This window comes from Phascolarctos cinereus, unplaced genomic scaffold (assembly GCF_003287225.1).
Source record: "Phascolarctos cinereus isolate Bilbo 61053 unplaced genomic scaffold, phaCin_HiC Scaffold_3;HRSCAF=262, whole genome shotgun sequence".
Lineage (NCBI taxonomy): Eukaryota > Metazoa > Chordata > Mammalia > Diprotodontia > Phascolarctidae > Phascolarctos > Phascolarctos cinereus.
The window spans coordinates 61,516,370-61,543,702 of record NW_027555736.1 but is presented as its reverse complement, the minus strand read 5'-3'; the positions used below and the strand labels follow the sequence as shown (position 1 = coordinate 61,543,702).

Sequence of the window (27,333 nt, the reverse complement as noted above, 5' to 3'; positions counted from 1 at the left end):
GTGAGCCTCCATAAAATGACAGTTGTTGCTATCATTTTGAGGCAGAAGGGACTTGAGAGACGCATCATCTCATCCAGGGGTTCTTAGCTGGATAGATTTCATGGGGTATGTGCATCTTTGTTCTCATTAGCCTTTCATTTCCTTCATGATTCTGTGTGTTTTATTTTACACATTTAAAAACATGATTCTTGGGACAGCTAGGTGGCGCAGTGGATAGAGCTCTAGCCTTGGAATCAGGAGGACCTGAGTTCAGATCTAGCCTCGACCCTTGACACTTACTAGTTGTGTGACCCTGGGCAAGTCACTTAACCCTGATCGCCTCACCCAAAACAAACCGACAAATAGAGACATGACTCTCAGAGGGGGTTCATAGCTTTCGCCAGACTACCAAATGTGTCTATGACACACAAAATAAGCACCTAGGTGGTTCAGTGAGTAGAGTGATAGGCCTAGAATCAGAAAGCCTCATTTTCCTGAGTTCAAATCTGGCCTCAGACACTTATTAGCTGTATGACCCTGGGCAAGTCACTTAACCATGTTTGCCTCTGTTCCTCATCTATAAAATGGCAGAGAGAGAGAAATAGCAAACTGCTCCAGTATCTCTGCCAAGAAAACCCCCCCAAAAGGGGTCTCAAAGTGTCAGACATGCCTTAAAACAACGTAACATGATTTAATCCAACCCTCTCATTTTAGAATTTGAATAAACTGTGACCCATTTGAAGGGATTACATAGGGAGTAACATAGTTTCAATAAATTTTTTTCTCCTTTCGTATTATAAATGATAATTGTTTCCTAATACTACTTAAACTATTTTAAAAGCAGGGAGCATCAATGATTCTACTGCTAATTTTATCCTTGCAATACAGAGGACAGGGAGACTACTGGTTTACTTCATTCTAGCTCCTGATTGAGAACTTTGACAATTGTTTGATATCTCAACTTTGTCTTATTTTTTTTTTTTACTGTTTGGTAGATATTGAAAAAAAACCCCCCAAACAAAGCAACTGATTGAGGGAGGAACCTGGGTCTACAGTCCAAATTAAACATTAGCCCACTATACCTCCTGGTTTGAAACAAATATACGCAGAAGAAATTTGCTGAAGCACATTGATGATGAAACATTTTAGGTGCAAACAATGTGAATCCCAATATACTGATGGTATCAAAGGTTATCTCATGTCCTAATATGATTCTCCTTTTGTATCTACCTCCTGCCATCAGCCTTTTCTTCTCCTTTTACTAATCCCATTCCCCAGCCAAAGGTCCCTCCTTGTTAAATATTGCTAAACAAAAATGTTGCTTAATGTCTTGGGAGTGTTGATTTTGTTTCATTGGTAGTAGTAAAGTATTTAAATATGGCTTTTGTTACTAAGCAATTAGTAAAGCCATCAATGTGCTGGTTGTTGCTTTAGAGACCAGAATTCATGCCAAAAGGGAATAGTGACCTTTCTTAATTAACTTTAAAAAAATAATGCATATATGGGAGACACATCTAAATGTAATCATCATGGTTCCCAACCATGGCTTTCACATTTTGCTATTTTTGAAGTGTTTGACACTGGATTTTGAGTGATCTTTTGTTTTTCCCTAATGCAAAATGGTTTCTGTATTCCAGTTTTCCTTTCAACCTGATTACCTTTAATTTTTATTGCCTCAAATTACAGAAGAATCCAAACACAGTTGGAATGTGATGATAAATTAGAGGGTGTTCCTACTAGAAATGCATTGTCTTCTTACTTGTATAATATGCTTTATTTATTATTTTGGCCATCGTAGAAGATTCTAGGATCAGTGTGAATAGGGATTCACTGGAAGTCATTGTATCTAGGCTACTATACATACAAACATCACATTTCTATCCTGAAGGCTCTAGAAAATTGTACTCTTCCATAGCTGAAATGCCCCAGGAATGATTTTTTACTTTTAAAATCCTTTCCTGGAAAAAAAAAAAAACATTTTCTCTGCTGAAACTTAGGAAACTTGATTCAGTAACAGTCCATCTGGTCGTTATGTAGCAACTTCATAGAGGCAGAAATACCTTTTACAACAATTAGTGTGGTCAAAGAAGACTTGAAAACAAAGAGGCATGCTTTCCTTTTAAGAGGAAACTATGTTAAAACTGCTCTTCAGCAACTGCAAACCAAGGCAGAATTTAGCTTTGGCTTTCTTTTAGTGATAAGCTCAAACAGATATATACAAATAGAGAAACCCGTACTGGACAATAGAAAAAAAAATAAACAAAAAAAGAAAGAAGGAAGAAAACTAAAGAAATACTGAAAAGAAACAGGGGAGAAACACCTTGTAGCAAAGACAAGTTACGCTACAATACTTCTCCATACTCCAAATCAACTATTATTCTCACACATTTCCTCAGGAGAGTTCGATCCCACATTTTTCTATCTTCATGCAACAACAGTACACATGTGAAAACATTTACATCTGTCCAAAGGGGATGTCAAAATTGGACTAATTCATACATTCCAAATGAAGCCAATCAAGGATCCCATAGGTTCTTCACTTTTGCAAAAAATCATAGGGTTTCTTGATGTGCAATGCTGAATTTTATGCTGTGGGGAATCAGAGTTCATTGAAATTCCCCCAAAGAAAGAAGGTTCCCCTCCACTCCCAGCAAATGGACTCCTCCAATTTTCTCACATGATTATTCAGGCACTTTCACTTTTCCATATATAGGAGCAACTGGAACTAAAGATCCAATCAGCCAGAGACACTGATAGGGGGAAGAGGCACATGCCGGTTCAGTTCACTCATTCACTTTCTCATACATATTTCTTCTACTCACACTTGCTCAAAGCTCTGCAGGCAGAGGCAGTCTCCTAGATAGAAACAGCTCTGCTGGGGGGGAAATTCCTTTTGGCTCCCAAAGGAAACCAGGGTGCAATCAGAGTCCTCAATCTGTTCCTTTGAAGAAACTTACAGGGAAAGTGTTGCAACATGAATGGACCCGTGGATGGCTTATGTGACCATTCTCTGAGTGAAGAAGGGGCTTTCATGTTCACTTCGGAGTCTGTAGGAGAAGGGCATCCTGGTAAGTTAGCTTGCCTGGGAATGGCTTCAAACAATTAAGTCACTAGCAATTAGTGACATGGGATGGAAGAGGTGGGTGGTTGCCCGAAGAAGAATATAGTTAGTGTCAACAACAACTGCCGTCAAAGAGGGCAGGTTGTATTAGCATTATTAGTTATTAGTATTAGCTATATTACTTTTGTATTACTTCTCTGAAAAAAGCAAACGAACAAACAAACCAGAACAGTTAGATATGCTGTAGATATGAGCCTTGGACCTGGAGTCGGGAAGATCTGAATTTGAATCCTACCTTAGACATTTATGAGCCGTATGACTCTGGACAAGTCACTTATTATTTGACTTTCTCATCTGTAAAATAAAAATAACATATTAGCATCAACTTTTCTGGATGTTGTGAAGATAAAATGAAGGTATATGTAAAGCATTTTGTACCCCTTAAAGCACTATATAAATCTATTATTATTATTGTTATTGCCTATAATAATGATGATGATGATGATGATGATGATGATGATAATCCTGTTATAAATACGAATGGGGATTGGGTTTGGTCTTCATATTCTCAAAGCCTTAGAAAATATGTTCATAGAAAAGTTGAACTCTCAGCTGTCAGAGAGAAAACACAAAATAACAGGGTATAAAACAATAATATATGCAGCATGTTTAGCCTCACAAGTATCTTGTTATATTTTTTAAATAAGGTTATGTATGGAGTTGCTTGAATTGGAAATGCAAAAATAACCAGCTGAATGTCTGTGTGTATGGTCAGAGAATTTAAAATTATGTATTTTTAAAAAATCAAATAGTCTTCTGCCACCAATATGCAGCTTGAGTCAACAGAAAATGTTCCCTCAAACAAGGACAAGGGTCACTGAGTTTTCCATGTTAAGTGAATGTACTTTAGAAAGAAAGAGATGGTATCAAATGTCTGTTATTTTAGGAAATATGAAGGAAAAAAAAACTTTGGCTGAAAAGATAATTATTTGCCCTTCTACTCCTGCAAAGGCATATGGACAATAGCTACCTTAGGAAGGGAAATCGTCACTCTGGACAGTTGTAACTATGATCAACTTCATAGGAGCAAAGATTTCCAACCAAAGAGACCTTGGAGATTGTAGAATTATAGGCTTGGAGCTGGAAGGGACCTTGGAGACCATATAGTCCAGTCTCCACATTTTACAGATGAGAAGACCGAGACTCAGAAAGTGAAGCAATTTGCTCAGCACCACACAATCAGTCTAGCAAAAGCTATATTCACACCCAGGGTCTCTGATTCAGACTCTGCTTCTTTTTACTTTATGCCATGCCTTCCCAAAGATACAACACAGCATTATGGGCTGAGTGTTGGACCCGGAATTAGGAAGAATTGAGTTCCAATTCTACCCCTGACACTTGCTAACTGTGTGATCAGTGGCAAGTCACTTACCTTCTGGTAGCCTCATTTTCCTTGTCTGCAAAATGTTTACCAATAATACCTGTAGTAGCTATCTTATAGTGCTATTGATGATCATATATGAAATGGCTATAAAATGCTTTGCTAACATGAAGGCACTATTGAAAGTCTAGTTGTTTCCAGTCTCTGGCATTATTCTTATATAAACATTATAGATATAGGGGTATCATAAAGTTCAGATGTATTTTGGAGCTCTGCATGAGGTTTTTTGCACTTTAGACTAAAATGACAAGACATTTTTGGCAACCCTCAAAGCTGCAGTTCAGGCATGTGCTTATGTATTACTCAGAGGCTTTATTGATAACTTGAAATGTATTGCAACGTAACATGTTTACTCCCTCAAACAAACTCAATCCAGTAAACATTTATTATCTTGACTATCTTTCATTCTCCTAGTTTGCCTCTTGTTTTTTCTGCCTGATATTTCCTTTTGGTTCATTAGTCCCTTCCCCACTTCCCTGTGCAGTAGGTGAATGTTATTATTCCTACTCCTATTGCCCACTTCAAAATTTTTGTCTACTAATTTTGAAGTATGGTATCTGGGATTGTCATGGCATTTATTTTCCAGTATACTGCTTTATCTCATGCATTCCCAGAGCTCTAAATGCTTATTAAGTGCTGACAATTAGAGGTTCTGATTCTCTGTACCTAGGGGAAAAACTTAGGACCTTGGATGACCAGATTGGACCTTCAAAGAATCCATGATGATACAATAATAATGTGTTGAATAGGTGAAAAATGAAAAAGTTGATAAATGAATGATTTTGAATACCATGTACCACCATTTAAATGAATTCCTATCCAGCATTTCCCTTCACTCTAAATTCGTTAAGTTGACATTTTATTTTTTCCATTATATGAGAATAGTCATTGGCCACCAAGTCTGTGGAAACTTCAACATTTACCATATTTGAAATAAGGTAGTTTTGAATCATTTGATAATGAAAAACAGCAGAGAGGAAGATATGGCTGCATATTACCAATGAAGAATCATGCATAACAATGTTGTAAAAGATATTATTAAAGATTATCTAGAATGCCTAGAAAAGGAAGTAGGATGATCATATTCTGGGACTCCTTGCTCTCAATGGAAGATAGTCCATATGCTCCATTAGCATTGGTATCCATCAAGAGATCTGGAAGAAGGCCCTAACATTGTGCATAGACCCCTTGAACAAGGGTAGCACAAGATCAGCAAGCATGGATGTATGGGCTGTGCTTTTAATGGTTAAAGTGAGTACCCATACCAATGAAATCACAGCTCTATGGATGCAACATTGAAAGATCAAAGTAATAACTGAAAAGGTTGGAATTGGTGTTTATTTCAAAATAAATTATTATTTTTGATAATGTAAACAATTTCATCTTACCATAGTCTTGGTGCTAGAAAGAAATTAAAACTGCAACATTTATATGGAACTTCAGATTATAATTGCAATATTTAACAATACCAATAAAAATAAACATAAACAGAACACACATCCCTTTTGTCCCTTTCATTAGACTGTGCTTGAGTCTATTGAAATCTTCAAGCCCTTACTATATTGTACCACTCATTTGGGACTCATATGCATCCATTTTAAAATGCATATGTTCAGTCTCTCCACATAGATTGCAAGGTACTTCAGTGCAGTAATTATATCTCGCTCATAATAGGAGCTTAATAAATGTTAATTCAACCTGCTGCCTTCCTTAGTTTGTATAGGGATGATAGTTCCTCAGTACTGAAAAAAGATGTTCCTCCTCAAGAATGGAATCTACTGCTTATTTGGACCTCCAGGGGAGGCATACCACCAGATCTATGTTCCTGCGAAAGATTCCTGGGTAGGGATTAGCACACCATAAGCCATCCTTAAAAGATGATTACAATAACTAACAGCTGGAAACTTATTTACCTTAAAGGCAATGTGGAAAAGAAATCAGTCACTCTTTCATGAAAGAAGCTTTAGTATAAATGATAAAGGCATATACATGATTATAATATGAACTAATTCATGTATTGAGAGTTTCAAAATTGTATAAGCATAATGGTGTGGTTACTCCCATTTCACATGATAAAGGCTATGAATTAGGTAGTACAACTATTACCATCCCCATTTAAAAGATGAGAAAAGTAAGGATCTTAGAGGTTAAGTGGCTTTTCCATGAGAAGGGAATTCAAACCCAGGTCTACTGACTCCAAGTCCAACACGCTTAACATTATGATATATTGCCTCTTTTGACATTTTGACAGTGCTGATACTTACAGAGAAAAAGATCGTAGTTAGCAAAGACTATCACAATTTTTTAAGGCTATATATATGTAGTCGTGCAAAACATATCCATAATAGTCATGTTGTGAAAGAAAACACAAACAAAAATTTCAAGAAAAATAAAGTGAAACAAAACAAAACAAAAAAACAAATAAAAAAAGTTGCTTCAATCTGCGTTCAGACACCATCAGTTCTTTCTCTGATGATGGATAGCGTTTTTCATCCTAAGTCCTTCAGAGTCCTCATGGATCATTGCATTGCTGAGAATAGCTAAGTCATTCACAGCTGCTCACCTTATAATATTGCTGTTACTTTGTACCTAGTACATTACACTTTGCATAAACGCTTTGCATGTAAGTCTGTCTAGGTTTTTCTGAGAGCAACCTGCTCATTGTTTCTTATAGCACAATAGTACTCCATCATAATTATATACCACAACTTATTTAGCCACTCCCCAATTGATGTGTATCCCCTCAATTTCTAATTCTTTGCCCCCAGAAAAGATCTGCTATAAATATTTTTGTACATATAGGTCATTTTCCTTTTTGTTTTTTATCTCTTTTGGGATACAAACCTAGTAGTGGTATTACTATGTCAAAGGATATGCCCTTTGGACATAGTTCCAAATTGCTCTATAGAATAGTTTAATCAATTTACAACTCTGACAATAGTACATTAATGTCTCATTTTTCCCATATCCCCTCCAACATTTGTCATTTAACTTGTGTGTTCTGTTATCTAATCTAATAGGTATGAGGTAGTACCTCAGAATTGTTTTAACTCGAATTTCTCAATTCAATAGTGAGTTAGAATATTTTTTCATGTGGCTACATAGCTTTAATTACTTCATCTGAAAACTGATTATATCTTTTGATCATTTATTAATTGGGGAATGGCTCTTATTTTTATTAATTTGACACAGTTCTCTGTATGTTAGAGAAATGAGGTTGTTATCCGAGAGATTAGTTTCAATTTTTTTTCAGTTACTATTGCTACCTGTATTACCTTCATCCTATTCCCCTTACCTGTTTATTCTGTTCTCTCTCTCCTTTCACCCTGTCCCTCCTCAAAAATATTTTGCTTCTGATTATCCCTTCCTCCAATCTGCCCTCCCTTCTATCATGCCCCCCTTATTTTATCCCCTTCCACTCCTATTTTCTTGTAGGGTAAGATATTTCTATACCCCATTGCCTGTGTATCTTATTCCCTAGTTACATGTAAAAACAATTTTTAACACTTGTTTTTAAAACTTCGAGTTCCAAATTCTTTCCCTCTCTCCCTCCTGTCCACCCTCACTGAGAAGACAAGCAATGCAATATAAGTTATACATGTGTAGTCATGCAAAACACTTCCATAATAGTCATGTTGGACTATCACTATTTTTTACTGTACCTTGTTCTCTACCAATAACCACAATTATAATAATAGCTAGCATTTTTACAGTTTAGGATTTGTAAAGTGCTGTACACTATATCTCATTTTATTCTCACTACCTGGGGAGATTAATGCTGTTATTAACCTCATTTTACAGATGATGAAGCTGAGGCAAATAGGTTAAGTGACTTGCTGAATATCACACAGCTCATTTGAGAATAGATTTGAACTCAGGTTCTTCTGACTCCAGGACCAGCACTCTATCCACTGTGAACTAATTCTTGCACCTTCTTCATGAAAACCAGGAATACATACTCAATTAACCCTCATCAAGCTTAGTCAGCCCTGTTTAGCAAAATGGGTGACTCCTCTAAGTTTAGAGGATTTTGAAGTGGGCATTATATGCGAATGTGTTCTATCAGACCTTAGATGTAGCCTATAAAATATCATAAATTCTTATTCTTCAATTCCTCATTGTAGCATGGAAGGAATTCTGAGTTCTTGATAGCCATGCCAGTAGAGTTGAAGTTCTGTTGGTTTTACCCAGCTGGAAAAGCTCTAGTGTGGACCTGGTGATGGGTCATCTCTCTGCTGTCTGAGGAACAGACTTAGCTAAATTTTAAGAGGTTCAACACCATGTCAGTGGCCATGGGGTGATAACATTTTTTTGGCCTCACCATTTCTTGAAGGCTAATTACTTTGTTATGGCACAGTTGCAATCTGTACTTGTGGAGGCAATACAATGTCAATAAATTGCATGCTGTCAAACTTCTGAAATAAGTACTATTGCTTCCATATTACTTGGATCTTCTTTTTCCTCCACCTAACTAGATACTTGTATAAAGCTGACTGAATTATTCAGTTTGGTTGTAGCATACTCACAAAGTAGATGATTTTGAGATCTATCTCCCATGAGCATTTGGTTCTCAAGTTCTTGTTTTCATAAGGGAAGGCTCTTTCGTTGGTTGACCGTCTGATGGCCATATGTAAATAGGGGTAGGCTTTGCTTTTCTACTCACTTGCTTTGGTAGGCCTTTAGGGGATTGGCATATGATCTTTGTTTATGGTTGCCCATGATAAAGAACCTAGGAGACATTGGCCAACTTTGAGAAGGTCTCTGTGCCCTGGACTGGGCTTCCTCTCCATTTTCTTGTACTGCTCTGTAATTCTCCATGGCACTTGGTATACTTCTAGGCACCCAGAGTGAATGTATACCAACTATTTGTTGATTGGTTGTATCATTCACGGAGGCCCCAGAGGTACGCTGAGGTGTGCAAAGCACTTGGCAAGAGAACATAAGTTGCTTAAAGGAAGGACTTTTTTCATTACTGTCTTTGCAATCACCTAAACCTAACTTTGTGCCTTACATATAGCAGACATTTAATAGATGCTTGCTGAACTGAATTTTAATTTTTACACTCTTTCTTCAATCAGGCACACTTTTGGCTGCCTCTTCTGCATGTATTAAAGTATATTCAGTATATCCATTTTGACACCATGAGATTTTATTTCCTGTTTTCCATCCCACCTAGTAAATGAGACATAGGGAGGCAGGCAGAGGAATATGATAGTGCTTCATTAAATTGTAATTGAGGCTAGTCATTCTAATCTTTTTATTCAGATGATGCATAGCCCTTGAGTGGCTCTCTGGTTTCTATGATGTGGTAGCTGTTCAGATGCTCTATGTGTTAAAGCAAGATGAGGAGTTTTGAAAACATTTGTGAGTATGAGAGCTGGATTTGGAAGTAAGGGGAAAAAAACCGAGTTTTGGCTTGTAGCTCTGTTTATTACCTGTGTGATCTTGGGTAAGTCATTCTCCTTTCTGAACATCAGATTCCTCACCTGTAAAATGAAGGGGCTGGATTGAATGGTTCCTCCCAATTCTTAAGCTGTTGTGCTTTGAATTTTTGGATAAGCCATGTATGCAGGTTCAAAATTTATTTGGAACATTCAAAATTTCATGTTAGGGCATAGTGAGTGGAGCTCATTCTATTTTTTTTTTAAAGATAATATGAACTATTTTTTGATGAATGTGAATAGATATGAATTTTGTTAGGCAATATGAACTATTAGAGGAACAGCAGTGACTATAGAGTTTTAAGTTTGCATTCTAACAAAACACTTATAGTGAAATGTATGATGTGCAGTGTAATATAACATTTACAGTGTTGGAGCATGAAAGGATCCCAGACATATTTCCCTTTTAGTTTCATTGAAAAAATTCTATACAGAAAATATTTGTGTATATGGTCAGCTTTCTGCTTCCAGACTAGTGGATTATTTTATGAAGTAGAAAATACTAAAATAAATTCTATTTGATTTGGGAATGTATGGCACAATATATTGTTTAAAATAGATTTATATTTCAATTAAATTCAGTTACACTGTTCCCAGAGTGATAATTTTTATGTAAATAATTGAAAGTTGCTTGTAGGTATAGGTATTTTTTTTTAATAGAAACAAAAAATATTACAAGCAAACTCCCACTGGTAAAATGAGCCTAAAATATGAAGACAGTAATGCCAGGTAAATGTTGCATAAAATAGCATAGAGGAAATTGATAAGAAGCAACAGTATAAACATGTTTCATGTTGTTTAATATCTGTTTGAACCAGAGCCTAATACAATTTAGATACAATAACTCAAGTTCCATGGTACACTCTTAGAAGTTTCTTGGTTTAATTAATAGTGGTCACACAATTGTGCGGCCCTGTTCTTAGTACTTACTCTTTACTGGAGAAAAAGAAGTGATTTAAAGAACTGATCTTTGCAGCTAATTTGAAACTTGAATCTGACATCTAAGAATGTGGGTATAAGGCCAAAGTGCTTTTTATTCCTTAAGTTTTGAATATGGGCATCTCAGGTTGTCCTGAAGTAACAGTGATACATTTTTTTTTCCTGGAGTTTTCCCCAAACATGATGCTGTTCAAGATGGACATAATGGTTCCATGGGAAAATTTCGTATTTCTTCTCTAAGATACTACATATCAAATAATGTACATATCAGATACACATGGAATATGGCATTTTTGGTAGTAAAATAAGGTTAATTTGCTCAATCCAAAAGTTATCTATGTGCCAATGCAATTCCATATATCTTGACCAGCATGTATGATTTTGTTGGTATATGTCAGGTTCTAAAGTGTTCTATGGCCAAATTAATTGGGAAATGCATCTCTGGGCTCCCTCTTTACAAGTATCTTTGACACTGAAGACATCCTTCATAAATATGAAAAGAACAATGCCAAGCTACAGATTGGAGCTCTCTTGTGTCTACTGCAACTAACATTAGACAAGGGTTTTCAGTTAACTATTTATGTTATTAAAAACAATGAGGATGTATGTCGTTTTGGGATTGTCTGGGAAAGCTAGAGAATTTCTTGTGAAAATATCTTAAACTTTTATACTGATCTAGAGGTATTCTCCTGGTCACTTTTGTTTTAGAATTTACACATACTAAGGTGTAACAATTTGAACCTAGTGCATTGACTCTTAAAAAAACAAACAAAAAACCCCTTCTGTTGTCCAATCAGATTTCACTATCCTAACTTTAACTTGTTATTATTGAAGTAAGCACTTGAGTGTCTGCTTCTAGGACTTTTCCAGATGTGCACTCAGGAATTAGGGAATATATGCTGATGGATGAAAACATTATTAGGAGAATGTTTGTGAATTACCCTGGAGGTCTTGGAGTAACTGTTTTTGGCATGCATCTTTCTCTACAGGAAATTCCAAGATTAGGACAAAAATTAACATCACCCCAAAGCTGGAGTGGGAGAGGAGAGGTGCTTGAAACAGTATTTGAAATTTCTTATTTTTCAGATACCCAATATTCTAGTCTCTTCTTTAATAGCTAATGATATATTCACATTTGTCCATTCATAAATGATTTATGTACTGTTTCAGACTGATAGTTTCCTTCTTCTTCCAGATAAGATCTGTGATCAGATCAGTGATGCTGTGCTAGACGCCCATCTCAAACAAGACCCAAATGCCAAGGTTGCTTGCGGTAAGAATCACAAAGTCACATGATTTTGTGAGAAATGATTATTTCTCTCTTACATTTAATAGCTAATTATTGAATTAGGACCAAAATTCTCCTCCTTTTCTGTTTCCTCATCAAGAAACCAACCCAGGCCAAGAGCTAATCAGACTGTAAAAGAAATTCTAAGTTTGGGCTAATGGGTGTAGTGCTGCTCATTGTGTTTGCTCAGACAGATCTGGGAAAATGTGGCTCCTCCCTTTTGTCAGATAGGTGATATGGAAATTGATAAGTCTCTCTGACCAAGATTTTGGTGACTGAAGTCATGTACCCCAAGACCCTCATGTTAATACAGCCCACACTCTCATTGTAACACTCATTCTCTCATTGTTAACCAATCAGAGTTCATTGCCACCCCCCAGAAACACCTACTCTTTGAAGGGCATAACTGTGAACCCACCACCATGAGGAGTCTTTGGTCTAAGAGAGATGGCCAAATGACCTCCTTTTATTAGTAAAGGTGCTGGTCTTATTAATTAAATGATTGAATTATCCAGAAACTGCATCTCTCAAATTTTTTAATTGTCACAATTTCATAATTGGAAGTAACCTTAAAGGCCATCCAGTCCAACCTATATTTGAGCAAGAACCCCCTCTACAGTGTAGCCAGCAAATGATTATCTAGCTTTTCTTTGAAGACCTCTGGTAGAGATGCGAGTATGTGTGTGTGCGTGCGTGTGCTCGTGTGACCGTGCGCTCATATTTGCATACTGTAGTATAACCTCTCAAAGCACCTATTCTACTTCTGGTTGCTCTAATTGTTCACAAGTTTTTCTTTAAATCAAATCTAAATCTACATCTCTATAATTCTGGCCTGTGGCTCCTGATTCTGCCATCTACCATATTAGCAGCTAGGGGGCCCAGTGGATAGAGCACTAGGTCTTGAATTAGAGAGTACCTGGGTTCAAATCCAGTTTCAGACACTTACTAGCTGAGCAAGTCACTTAACTTCTATTTGCCTCAGTTTCCTTATCTGTCAAAAGGAGAATAACAATAGCCCCTAGATCTCAGGGTTGTAAGGATCAAATGTGATAATAATTATAAATCACTTAGCATAATGCCTGGCACCTAGTTAGCAATATATGAATGTTAGCTATTGCTCTGGTTGTTATTACTATCGTTTGGGAGCAAAATAGAACAAGCCCAATCCTTCTTCTATGTGACAATTTTTCAATTACTTCAATAGCATTATCTTTATATCCTTAAGACATTTTTAGGCTAAACATCTCTGTTTTTTTCTCCCAACCCTTATGTGACATGTTCATGAAAGCCTCAACTCTCTCGGTCATCCTCCCCTGGATGCTTGTTGGCTCATCCACATCCTTCCCAAAATATCGTGCCCATAACAACACCATTCTCTGGATGTGATTTGTTAAGGACAGAGTACAATGGGACAATCACCTCTATAACATTGAACATTGCACCTCTAAATGGGGGATGTTGACATGATCTTTTTGGCAATCATGCCGCACTGTCAACTCATATCGATTTCAGCCCACTGAACCTCCCACTATTTTTCGGAAGACCTGCAGTTTAGCCATACCCCCCTATCTTATATACTCATGAAATCATTTTTTTAAACCTCCGTCTAAACCTTTACTGTTTTATCTTATTAGTTTAAGACCAACATTCTAGCCTGCCAAGGTCTTTTGGAATCCTGATTTTGTCATTCATTGACCAATGAATTGTTATTCATTGTGTCATTTTCCAAATGTAATAGAGCTCGTATCTATTCTTGGGTACATGTAAATTTTTATTTTCTTCTCCTAGAGATCTAAATATCCAAATGAGCATTGAGTATTGCTTTTATGCCTCATGGGTTATAGTGTTTCAGTCAGTCAACAAGCATTCATTAAGTGCTTAGTATGGGATAGGCACTGTGCTAAATGCTGGGTTAAATACTAGAGGTGAAAGAGACCTTAGAAATAATCTAGTTCAATCCTTTCATTTCAAAGTCGAGGAAGCTAAATCTTGGAGAGGTTATATCTATCTCCAAGTCGTGTGCCAAATTAGGGTCAGAGCCACTACTAGAATCCAAATAGCCTATCTCCTAAATCCATTGTCTTTCAACAGCCTGAATTTTTTTTCCTATTTATATAGGTGAAATCATTGTACCATATGAAAAATTAGTCGTTTCATCTTTTTGTTTTGTAGAAGCTCTGCTTGGTGTTTTAATGGTCCTAAATAGGTTACCTTCTTTGGGAGAATAATCCTGTATAAACCTGTCTCAGAGCTTGGTCACAACTAGAAAGTCCCAGAGAATTTATCTGATTGGAAATTAAGCAGGTTATCTTCATTTAGGGGAAATGTCAATGCAGATTTTGGGTCTTCTGCAAGAAGTTATCAGGCAGTTCCTGGGAACAAGCCAAACCTTTAAAGTTACTGTTAATAATGACTTCATTGTACCAAAATGGGACATAAACACAGATGTCTCTCTGGCTTAGATTTTTTTTTTCATTTATAATTTCTAATTCATGGTAGCACTCGACAAAAGAGTGATTTTCTAGGGGATTATTATTTTGGCACTAGTCTGTTGGTTAGAGTTAAATTATGTGATAATTAATTCATTCTCCCATATGTGTCATAATATCGTCTTGTGATTCCTTATTAAGCCTGTAGATAGACCAAGGTACATTATTGTGTAATTAAATCATCTAAATTTAATCTAAATTTCTAAATTTCACCTAAATTTCATTCAAATCATTATCATCCTCTATCAGTATTTCCTAAACCTGTATAAGGTGCAAGGTTCTTCATCTTGATATTAAGGGAATGTTCTTGTTTCATACTCTTTTGATTTCAATAAGACTCAGGATTATAATGATAGATTTATAGAATTTTTGAGCTGGAAAAGTTTATAAAGATCAATCTTGTTGAACTCTATCATTTTATAGGTAAGAAAACTAAAGCTCAAAGAGGCCATAAGATGATAGATCAGTTGCTGGAAAAGACATCAGAGGCCCTCTTGTCCAATTGTCTTATTCTGCAGATAGGGGAATTGAAACCCAAGGGAGTTGAGTGACTTTTCTACAGTCATAAAGACAGGAAGCATCAGAGTTAGTATCTGAGCTGGGTCCTAAGACTCTAGAAACAGTGCTCTTACTAAAAGTGACTTTTCTAAGGTCACAGGTCTTATTTGGTCTTATACTAGAACTAATTACATAGTACCCATGCAAAGCATAGTCTGACCAAAGGAGCAGCTGGGGGGCGACCTGACCCCAAGGCCCCACACATTCTATAGGAGTTGAGAGAGGGATTATGAGCCACTGCCAGCCCTTTGATGGGGAGAGGGTGGGGTGGACAGAAGCTGCGCTGTGTGGCGACATAGAGAATAACATGTGGGATGGTTGCTGTGGAGAAGAAGCATTCTCTCTCCCCTGGGACAAAGCCCTAGTCACCCCATACTAGTTACAGCTTTGCCATCCAGTCTCCTTCAGCTTTTTCAATGTCACTCTGAGGGCCGTCTCAGGCTGTATGGAGCCTTTGCTGCCTTGCAATGTGTGTTCTAAGTTTTTCTCTTCTCTCCTTTACAGAGACTGTCTGCAAAACTGGGATGGTTCTACTCTGTGGGGAGATCACTTCAGTTGCCATGGTGGATTATCAGCGTGTAGTCCGGGACACCATCAAACACATAGGCTATGATGATTCAGCCAAAGGTAGGGGAGAAAACATTGGGACCGAAAAGCACATTCATCTTAACTGTGTCTCCATGTCTGGGAATGAGAGCAGATTTATCTGGAAGCTTTCCAGATGCCTTTATGGGTGAAACAAATTTGTAGGTCATGTCATAGGAATTCAGGGTAATATAAAAGACCATGTTAGAAAAAGATGAGCTCGGGTAGCTAGGCCCACATCCTGAACAATAAAGCACTGGGAAGAGAAACTGCTCATAGGCAAATACCCCTGATTATTATAGAAAATTAGAATTAAATGAAAACACATTTCTGTTTAGGTTGTCTGGTATGGCATCATTTGACTCCAATGGTGGCTGACCTTAGTCAAAATCTTGTTTAAACAAATGAGCAGCCGTGTCTTTGTTGTAAATATTCAAGAGTGAAAATCAAGTGATTAATTACAAAATTGTGCTTGGTGAAAACATCAAGGGCCTGAAGTTGAATTGCTAATATTAGGTATTTCGTAAGGGTGGGTGTCCCTAGCTGCCTGAATGGCAGAAAAATCTAGAAATGAGAGCAATACAGCTCTTTTGAAATAGTGGCCAATGCTGGGTCACTTTATATATGCCTCACACATGTATCTGAATGAAGACTAGCATAAGAATTACATAACAACACATAGAAGCGTGATATGATATTACCTGTTTTCTCAATCAATGGGGGGCACGCTGGAGGAGAAGGGAGGGAGAGAATTTGGAACTAAAAAAAAAGAATGCTAAAAATAAATAAATAATAAATTTCAAATAAATAAAATAAAACAATTGAAGGAGGGAAAAGGAAGGCTGGCTTCTAGGAAGACCTGGGTTCAAGTCTCACCACTGACACATCCTAACTTCCTGACTGGGGGCAGGAAATTTCTCTTCTCTAGGCCTTGGGAAGCTCTCTAACATTCTATGTGGCAGAGAAAGCCTCTCTATTGTTATTTGCCACTTATTCTCTACATTAATGAAATCCCAGGAAAGTCCTCCAAGCCTCAAAACGTCATAATGATATCTTGAATCCTATCGTGACAGAGACTATAAAGACATTCTGCCACTGGGCTCATTACCTGCTTTTTTGGCCCTCAGCACAACCACATGAAGAACACGTTAGTCTAAAACAAAGTAACGGGACTGGGAGTCAGGGAAACCTGTGTTGGAATTCTGCCACAGATACTTACTAGCTGAGTGAACATGATCAAGTTTCTTAACCTCTTTCTGCCTCAGTGTCCTCATCTGTAATATAGGAATAATAATAAGATCTATCTCATAAGGTGGTTATGAGGGTCAAATGAAATTATACATAGTGTTTTATGAACTTTACAGCAATATATAAATGCTAGCTATCATTTTTATTGTTATTACTACCACTATTACTAATAAAGAGCAAAGTAGAGAAAAGTACTTAAAAATTCATTGATATTATTTATACTTTTTTTTTATCAAGGTTAATCATTTGCTTAAGATATCTTGTTTTTATTTTTTCATATAATCTTATTTTTAAAAATTGTCACTTATTTTTAACATTCTTTTAAAAAAATTTAGTTGCAAATTTTCTCACTCCCACCTGTCCCTCCCCCCACCACTGAGAAGACAAGTAATATGGTACCAGTTATACATATGAAATCATGCAAAACATATTTCCATATTAGCCATATCACCAAAAAGCAAGAAATCTAAAATAAAGTTATACTTCAATTTGCACTTGGTTTATAACTCTCTGGAGGATAACATTTTTCATCATGAGTCCTTTGGAATTGTCTTGGATCATTGTCTTGATCAGAGTAAAGTCATATTTTGTGTTTATTAAGGTCATTAGGACCTACCTCAAGTTCCAGCTTCTCAGTGAAAACATCTTGGACCACTAGAACCTACACTGATTTCCCTCTGCTTTGAACTTAACAGTTTGTATCCATCATGCCATAAAATATAGCACTTAGTTGTAGTATTTTATTGTTTGTTGTTTAAAATGGTTATTGACAATCTTGAGTTCCCAGGTGGATTTTCAATTTCTTGAAGCAGGATTAATTTTTTATACTACTTTTGTATTCTCTTCCATCCCCAGCTTGGGTGAGATAAAGAAATACTTGTTTACTGGTAGTTGAAAAAGTGTTTCCTTATTTATGTTTGAACTTCTCAAGCTCATTTTTAATGGGGAACTAGGCTTAGTCTAAAGGCAGCCAGGTGATGCAGTGGATAGAGGGCTGGGTCTAAATCAGAAAGACTCATGTTCTTGATTTCAAATTTGGCCTCAGACACTTACTAGTTGTGTGACCCTAGGCAAGTCACTTTACCCTGTTTCCCTCAGTTCCTCATCTGTAAAATGAGCTGGAGAAGGAAATGGCAAAGCACTCCAGTGTCCTTGCCAAGAAAACTCCAAATGACCGAAGTGACCGAACAACAAAAAAGGCTTAGCCTAAGGCATAGGATATTACTTGTACTGACAATTATCTTTCACAGTAGGAGTGATGGCAGGTCACTGAATTTGCTAATTGTTCTTCTATATTGCAAACGAAGTAACTTAAGTTCAAAAAAGAATTATTGAGCACCTACTATATTTAAGGCACGATGTTAAATGCTATGAGAGATGACAAAATGAGTGATACATAGTACTTGCTTTTAGCAAGCTTGCCATATAGTAAGCAGGATAAAAGAAACATACAACGTCAATTGTTTGGGGCAGAATAAGATAAGAGATGGATTGTCATATTAGAGGAATAACACTGGATGGTATGGGAGGCCAGCGTCATTGGATCACAGAGAGGAGTATGATGTAAGCAATCTGGAAAGGTAGAACAGGTCCAGGATATGAAGGGCTTTAAAACTAAACAGCATTTTATATTTGATCCTGAATGTAATAGGTAACCACTGGAGTTGGTTGAATGGGAGTGGGATATGTAGGTGACATGTTCAGACCTGTACTTTAGGAAGAATATGGACTATTTGTGCCTGACTTAGTGGCATAGCCCTCCAAGCTTGTAATGGTCTGATCAGCCACAGTTGGACACACTGTACCTTGACCCCAACATAGTGAAGCCATTTTGGTCCTCTTCAGGAATGAAGAACAACAGCCAACCAACATCAGGAAGATTGATTTGACAGTTGAGTGGAGAATGGACTGGAGAGACTTGAGGCAGGGAAACCCACCATCAGGCTATTGCAATAGTGCAAAAGCGAGGTGATGAGGACCTGTGCCAGGGTCTGGCAGTGTTAGAGAACAGAAGGGGGCATATTTGAGAGAAGTTATGAAGATATGTACATCACGAGACTTCATAGGAAGGAGATCTTAGAATCATCTGGTAGGATAAGCATCATAGACCTGATTGCATTTAACCTTGGCCTTTTAGGATGGACAGGGAGGAGACAACATGTAAATAACTAGGTATACACAGTATACACACAAGAGATCTATCTATCTATCTATCTATCTATCTATCTATCTATCTATCTGTTACTAGACATATCTAGATATCTATCGATCTACCCATGTAGATACCTATCTAGATAGATGATGTAGAGATAGACAGACAGATAGATAGATAGATAGATAGATAGATAGATAGATAGATAGATAGATGGATAGATAGTAGATGGAAGGTAATCTGAGAGGAAGGAACTAGTAGCTGGGGGTACTGGAAAAGACCTCCTGTAGAAGGTGGGATTAGAGCTGAGTCTTGACGAAAGCCAGGGACACTAAGAGATGGAAGTGAGGGAGCAGAACATTCCAGGAATGGAGGGCAGCAAGTGCAAAGTCACAGAGATAGGAGATGCATTGTCCTGTTCAAGGAATAGAAAGCAGGCCGGCATAGCTAGGTTGTCAAGGACATGGAAGGAATCAAGTCCACTCCACCAGAGCCAAGTGTCTGGCTCATCTGCTTTCAGGGGAAAAAAAATTCCCTCATTATTTTATATACTAATTATGTTCTGTTACCAGGCCTCCCTGTATTGACATAACGTTAATTTGAATTCATAGTGAAGCCTGCAGAATACCTTTAAGTATGGAGACAACTTGGCACAATAGACACTGTGCTAGATCTGGAACTGAGAAGTCATGGGTTTGAGTTGTGTCTCAGACACACTGGACAAATCAGTTCATCTCTCATTGCAATTCTCTGAGATTATTTAGAAATTTTAGACAAGGTGCTGACCTCCACTGGAAGGGGAAGCTCTCTCTACACCAATGAAGTCACATCTAGCTAGCCCCTGTCCTCATCCTTATCTCTACTTATGCTATTTACTGCTTATGTGACGTGGTCAAATGACTTAACCTTTTCGGAGGCACTTTGAGCCTCAGTTTCCTCATCTATAAAATAGGACTAGTAATTCTTGTAATACCACATAGATAGATAATATCTCTCTATAGTGTGTATGTATACACACATGTGTACACACATGTGTATACTCATGTGTGTATGTATACACACATGTGTACACACATGTGTATACTCATGTGTGTATGTATACACACATGTGTACACACATGTGTATACTCATGCATACACACATACACACATATATACACATACACACATTGTCTATTCACTACTTCTATCTGTTGGTGAGGAGAATATGTGATTTGAGTGCTGGAGACACAGATTTTAATAAAATCCTTATGTGAAAAATACCTTACAGATGTCCCCTAAGTAGAATTTTCTGGCTCCTTCTCTCTCCCCCTTTCCACCAACATCAGTTGTTGGCTGTGCTATCAACCAGTATTGAGTCAACCAGGGAAAGTTTTGGATGATCGGTTGTATTAAACTTGAGAGTTTGGTTGTGATTGAAAGTCCAGCCAGCCAATAACATTGGTGGGAAGGGGCAGGGGAGGAGCAGCAAATTCTACTTCAGGTAGAGAGAAGATAAACAGGAATGCCTGAAGATGCAAAACTGACCCTTGGACACCTTTGTTCTCCAATGAAGCAAACTGGCTTTGGGTCAAGTTGGCCATAGTCTAGGACTGCAGAAGCAACATTAGACACTTCAGAATTGTTGGACTGTTGCTTAATGTCTCTATCGACTACTCTTAAGGAAATGAGGTTGGGTAGAGGAGAGAATACGCTTGAGGTTCTTGCTACATCCTGGGCATACCTAAATGAGACAATACCCCCACGTGCTCAACTATCACTGTGATTGAGTGCTATAAACAAGAGGATCATAGAATCACAGGAACACCTATTTAGAACTAAAAGTGACCTCAGAGACCAATGGACTCACTTTACAGATGAAGAAACTGAAGCGGAGAGGATAATCGATTTGCCCAGAGCCACGGCAGTTAGTGTCTGAGGCTTTGAACCTCAGTTTGAACCCAGTTCTTTGCAACAGACCTTCATAGAGCATAGATTTAGAGTTGGAAGAGATCTCAGAGGCTGTTTAGTCAAACCTTCTCATTTTCACAGATGAGGAAATTGAGGCCCAGGAATGCTAAGAGGCATGTTTGAAGTAAATATTTCTCTCTACTCTGCTAGTTCTTAGAAGCATTCTTTTATGAAATCTCTCTGAGGAACATACTGTCAAAATTATTTAACCTTCCTGAAATGCCAAATGGACATGTTTTGCCAGACAGAACTGTCAACATGTTCTACCAAGACAGTCACTCTATTTTGGTTTATTCAGAACTTATTCAAGAGTGACTTTTTGTCTTTGTCTTTAGGAGAGACAGTTCCCAGAAGGGATTTCCCCTAGAAATGGTAAAGGGAGAGGAAAGTGAAAGAGTAACTCCAAAGCTCATTTTATTTCCTCGTGAGCCCTGTCTTACTGTAGCAGATGGCACATGGGCTGTTGTTTATGACTGCTAATTGGCACACACCACTGGACATGGAGCCAGGAAGACCTAAAGCCAAATCCAGCCTCAGACACTTTCTAGCTCTGTGACCCTGACCAAGTGCCTTAACTTCTGTCTACCTCAGTTTCCTAAACTGTAAAATGAGGCCAATAATAGCACCTACCTCCCAGGGGTGTTGGAGGATCAAGTGAGACGATGTTTGTAAAGTTCTTAGTGCAGCACAAAGCACATATTAGATGCTTGATGAATGCTTGTTTCCATCCTGTGACACCTGGGCAGCTCTGTGACTCTATGTGTGTGTGTGTGTGTGTGTGTGTGTGTGTGTGTGTGTACCGGTGCACTCAGATGCTAGTGTCTCTATTTGATCATCATCTGGCATTGAGGATATTTCAGGAAATCTCTGGCTGTTGCAGTCAGGCAGAAAGCCATATTCTGCTGTTCTCCAGTGTGTTTGCTGCTTTAGGCCAGAGGTTTTTTTTTCTTTTTGTCACAGTCCGTTCTTTTCATGCATTGCAGCTTCTTCTGTTTCTTTCTGTTTCATAGACTCCATCTTTTTTCTATTTTTTAAGTATGGTTGATACCTTTGTTGGTATAACGCCATCATTTGTAGAAACATTGCCACCCCTCAGGAAATGAACCCTCTCTTGTAACTAAGGAAAACAGTTAAGCAAAAATGCCTGACAGGGTGGCCTTTTCTGCTGAGAGGATCATAGACTTAGCTTTGCAAGGGGCCCAAAAGCCATCTAGCCAAACCCCCTCACTTTACAGTTGAGGAAACTGAGACCCAGAGAGGCAAGTAACTTGTCCAAGGTAATCCAGGGAGTAATTGTCAGAGGGGACATTTGTACCAAGTTTTTTTCTGACTCTAAAACCAATTCTATTTCCACAGTACCATGCTAATGGACAGCAAGGAGGTACAGTTCCATCTCATTATCTGTTCCCTAGGACCAAGGTGCACAGGCCTCCTCTGAGGAGGAGGCACAAGCCTGTTTTCTGTTCAGCTGTCCTGAGAAGCAAGTCCATTGGCAATGAATTCCTGAGAAATGGGCTAGGCTTCCTCTGCTACCCTTTTGCTAGTCCTGCAGGGAAAGGCTCTGTTCACATCTGTATTATTGCTAGGCCCTTCAGAACATGTGTCCATTATCCTCTCCGTGCACATACAAAAGTCATGGTTGGTATTGAATGTCTGAAAAAGTTCTGGCTGTCAGGATTCACCTTGAGAAGCCTCAGAGGTATTTTCAGCCCAGCCACTTGGGGAGGGAGTATCTCTTAGCCTTAATCTTGATTTACTCATATTCTTGTCATCCTCAGGGCAACTTGAGTACTATGGAGTTGCTCACATTAGACTATTTCTCAGTGTACAAAACATAACAATAGCCAAGGAGGAATAAGCCTCTTGCTCTGAAATGGCATTTTTTTGGTTGATTGTATAGAATTTTAGCCATGACAGATGGAAATGTTTCATGGAGTGAAGTGAGATTTGTCAGGGAGATTTGTGTCATTTTAAGATCAAATGACTAGTGGTCTTTTTACTGTCCCATGCTGAATAATTTTCTCCTCTCCTTACCCCCCTCACCTTTACTTCGTAAGTGAGGAAGTTGAAATTTACTGGGAGGGATTGTCCCAAGGTTATAACCTAGTCTGTGGTTAAGATGGGACTGGAACCCAGGTCCCCTGTCTCCCAACTCAGTGCTATTGCAGGAAGACCTGAATTCAAATGCAGCCTCGGACACTTAATAACTGTATGACCTTGGGCAAAGTCACTTAACCTTGTTTGCCTCAGTTCCTCATCTATAAAATGAGCTTGAGAGGGAAATGGCAAACCAGTCCAGCCTCTTTGCCAAGAAAACCCCAAATGGAGTCACGGAGAGTCAGATGTGACTAATTGACCATACAACAACAATAACTAAAATTAGGGCTGCTAGATGGCACAGTGAAGTGAGCACCAGCCCTGGAGGCAGGAGGACCTGAGTTTGAATCTGCCCTCATACACTTACTAGCTGTGTGACCCTTAGCAGTCACTTGACCCTGATTGCATAAAAAATGGCTTTTTTGGAACCCCTTTATCTAGCAAAGGTGGACAGATTACATTTTTTATTCTGTGACTTTGACTCTTTCAAGCTCTTACCTTCCTTCTTTGGGGTTATAGGCAGGCAGATGGTAACCACCACCACCACCACCAGTGCTAGAGCCCTCCTTCTGTTGATTATCTCCAATTTATCTTGTATATATCTTGATCTTACATAGTTGTTTGCTTGTTGTAGCCCTACTAAATTGTGAGCTCCTTGAGAGCAGGCCCTATCTTTTGCCTTTCCATGCATCCTCAGTGCTTAGCACCACGCCTGGCACACAATAGGTGCTTAATAAATGTTTATTGACTGACTAGTTAGTGTTTTCAGTATTGTAAAGCATTTTACAAATATCATCTCATTTTTATCTTCACCACAAGGGGGGGGAAGGTGTATTATTACCCCACATTGGTTACCAATTTCTTGGTTTGGATTAGTTTTAGGTTGCGCCTGACCTTATCTTAGATAAATGAGGCAAAGGTAAGATATTTCCTGGAAGGTATAAATGAGGATTATATAAACTTAAAAAAAGATAGGAGCTCTAGCTTGGGTTAGGAATTGAGCAAGGCCACCACGTATTCACCTGGGAAGCAGGCCTCTGCCCGGCTCACCTGTGAAATGTGTATTCTCTCTTATTTGCTTTTCTTCCCCTGTAGGCTTTGACTTCAAGACCTGCAATGTGCTAGTAGCCCTGGAACAACAATCTCCAGATATTGCCCAGTGTGTCCATTTAGACAGAAATGAAGAAGATGTGGGTGCTGGAGATCAGGTGACTAAGCATTATTCACCTTAGCGAGGCATAATTCAGTTTCAGTTAGTCAATTATTCTGTTCTTTCCAGGGAGGAAATGGTCTCCATTTTTAGAATATCTCAGTTATTTGGATTGCTTACCTGTTGACGTCATATAGTGTTTGTTTTTTCTGTGTTCTTATTTCTATCCAGTTACAAATTGTGGGGCAAGGCCAGTATGTTACAAGATCACCGACAACTTTTTCTTGCTCCTGTTTCTTGCTCCTCCACCCCCAACTGCTCAAATGAAGTTCTCTCATTGATTTCCAAGCTGCCTAAGGACTCAGGAATAACCTTCGGGCTGTGCATGAGAGGCTATTACTCCTTCTCTTATTCAGTTCTCATTATCCTCCCTCAAAGAAAGACTGATTTACTACGTGGTGTTTACAGTTGGTTGGATGGCAAATGGCCCGATGGACAGAAAACTCTGAGAAAGTAATTATAAGTAACATAAAAGCTTACTGAGTATTAAAAGGTCAAAATCACCATCAAAGTCTCATGTTATGTATAAGTTTGATGAGCATACATCAAACACAGGACACAGGGGGTGTGCTGAAACCAATGTCTACTGGCTCCTGAGAACCAGTTGTTAAATTTTCAGCGTGAGCAATTTATACCTTGGAATCGGCGAATGATACAAATCAGCACTTGATTTATTTTCTTGTTGATTGACTTAAGAAAATGCTAGAGAAAATGTTAATAATGCAGATTAAACTAAAAATGTGCCTTGTGTACTCCCCCCACACACATCCTGAGAGCTGGTTGTTAAATATTTACCAGCATACTTCTTATTAGAGAGGATGAGAAACTCATAAACTCATATGATATATGTGATCTCTATAGAGAAGGCAGTGTGGTGTAATAGGATACATGTTGGAGTCAAAGGAGGCCTAAATTTGAATCCTGCCTTAGATATTTACTAGCTGAATGATAATGGCAAAGTCATTTAGCCTCTCTGAGATTTAGTTTCCTCCTCTGTAAAATGGGATAATAATAGCACATATCTTATAGGGCTGTTGTGAGGTTCAAGTGAGGCAAAATGCATAAAATGCTTTCCCAACTTTAAATCACTACATAATTGTAAGCTTTTGTTATTGTGAGAATTAGTATGGCACTGTGGATAGAAAGGTCAACTTGCAGGAAGACCTGGATAGTCCTGCCTATGTAACCCTGGGCAAGTCACTTAATTTCTCCAAACTATAAATAATTCTCTAAGACTCTAAGTTGAAGAGAAGTTTTCAACCAGCATTGGCAGAGGGAGTTTCCCCACCTGGTCATTTATTTTGGGAGAGTAGCTGAACAATGAGGTTTAATTTAGAGGAAACCTTGTAGTCTAAAAGTAAATCATTCTGAATCATAACTTAGATCAAATCGAAAACTCTTATGTGTTTGACATAGTTTCTATGATAAATCTTCAGACTTACCATGAGGAAAACTAAACTGTGGATTGTGGTAATTGATGTTTAATACAGGTCTAAGAACACCATTTGCCTTATCTGTAATTGTGGGAACCACTGGGAGACTGAGATGGAATGTTCAGGCTGGTAGGAGAAGAACCAGAAGAAATCAATGCTAGGAAGATCCAGGAAGGAGAGATTCTTTAAAAGACATGGTCAGCAGTACCAGACATTGCAGAGAACACAAGAAGCCTGAGAATTGAGAAAAAGAAACTAGATACAGTCAATAAATGATCTTTGGTGACCTTTTAGAGCAGTTTTGATGAAATGGTGGGATCACAAACCAGATTACAAAGGGTTGAGAGGTGATTGGGAGATGAGAAAGTGGAGGTAATGAGAATACAAAGATTTTCTTTCTTGGAGTTTGGCTGTGAAAAAGAGGAGTGATAGATGTGTGAATATCTATTTAAAAAATAATGATGAAGAAAAAAAATCAGTCTATGCACATTCTTCTTTTGGACTGAAATCTGGATGTTTGCTATATAATATATTTAGTTCTAAAAGCATAAATGAGAAGAGATGGAGACCGTAATGTCACAGAAAAATACTGTAGATAAAACTGCTTCCCAACTGGTAATGAGTCTGACTTGGAGAGTTTAAACTGAAATTGAATGCAATTGAGTAGCTTCCAAGTATAAGGATGTTCAACAGGGCTCATTACTAATCCATGTCTATTTACCATGTTTCAAGTTGGTCAATTTCTCATTCTACTCATAGATAATGAATACTGATGTCCAAAATAAAAAATCCTTCTGTAATTTTATTAGAAAACAAAATGAGCATTTCTCAAGTCTAATGGAATTTCAGAATCTGCAGAGGTCAGCTTTGAGAGTGAAATTACAAGTTCAAGGAGTTCAAATGTTGAAGCATGAATTTTTTTTTGCCTTTATCTACACTTGTGTGTTTACAAAGACTCTAAATTTAAATACTGAATGGACTCCTGTTTTTGAAATGACTGACCCCCTTTTTAATAAGCACATTGTCTGTTAAGACAATAAATATTTTTTCATCCATCTTTTTCAACTCACACTTTACATTTAAATGAACTTAATGCATCCCTGAGAGTATGCCCTTCTTTGTCACTTACCTTGAGAATGGGAATATTTTGGCAGGACTTGTTAAGGAGCCTGAGAGGAGTTAGCAGCTGAAGTAAGGAGTCATAGAAATTTAAGAGCCAATGAACCCTAGGGCATAGCAACATAGTTGGGGCACCAAACTGTTTTTTCTCCTCTCCCTTTCTTCTTTCCTTCTTCATGTAGGGTTTGATGTTTGGCTATGCCACAGATGAGACAGAAGAATGTATGCCTCTCACCATTATACTTGCTCATAAGCTCAATGCCCGGATGGCAGAGCTGAGGCGCATGGGGGTTCTCCCCTGGCTTAGACCTGACTCTAAAACTCAGGTAAGTCTTCCTTTGGT

The 27,333-nt window shown here is 38.0% G+C and overlaps 1 protein-coding gene across 1 annotated transcript in view; it reads left to right on the top strand.

The window, feature by feature from the left end:
• Positions 1-2,710: 2,710 nt before the first annotated feature.
• The window catches only part of MAT1A (methionine adenosyltransferase 1A), a 40,820-nt gene continuing 16,197 nt past the window's right edge, over positions 2,711-27,333 (top strand). Inside the window, exons 1-5 of the mRNA XM_020977377.2 lie at positions 2,711-3,047; positions 12,057-12,134; positions 15,701-15,823; positions 24,324-24,436; positions 27,173-27,316. Coding sequence (XP_020833036.1) covers positions 2,954-3,047; positions 12,057-12,134; positions 15,701-15,823; positions 24,324-24,436; positions 27,173-27,316 — 552 coding nt within the window. The 5' untranslated portion in view covers positions 2,711-2,953. The remainder of the gene's footprint in view (positions 3,048-12,056; positions 12,135-15,700; positions 15,824-24,323; positions 24,437-27,172; positions 27,317-27,333) is intronic.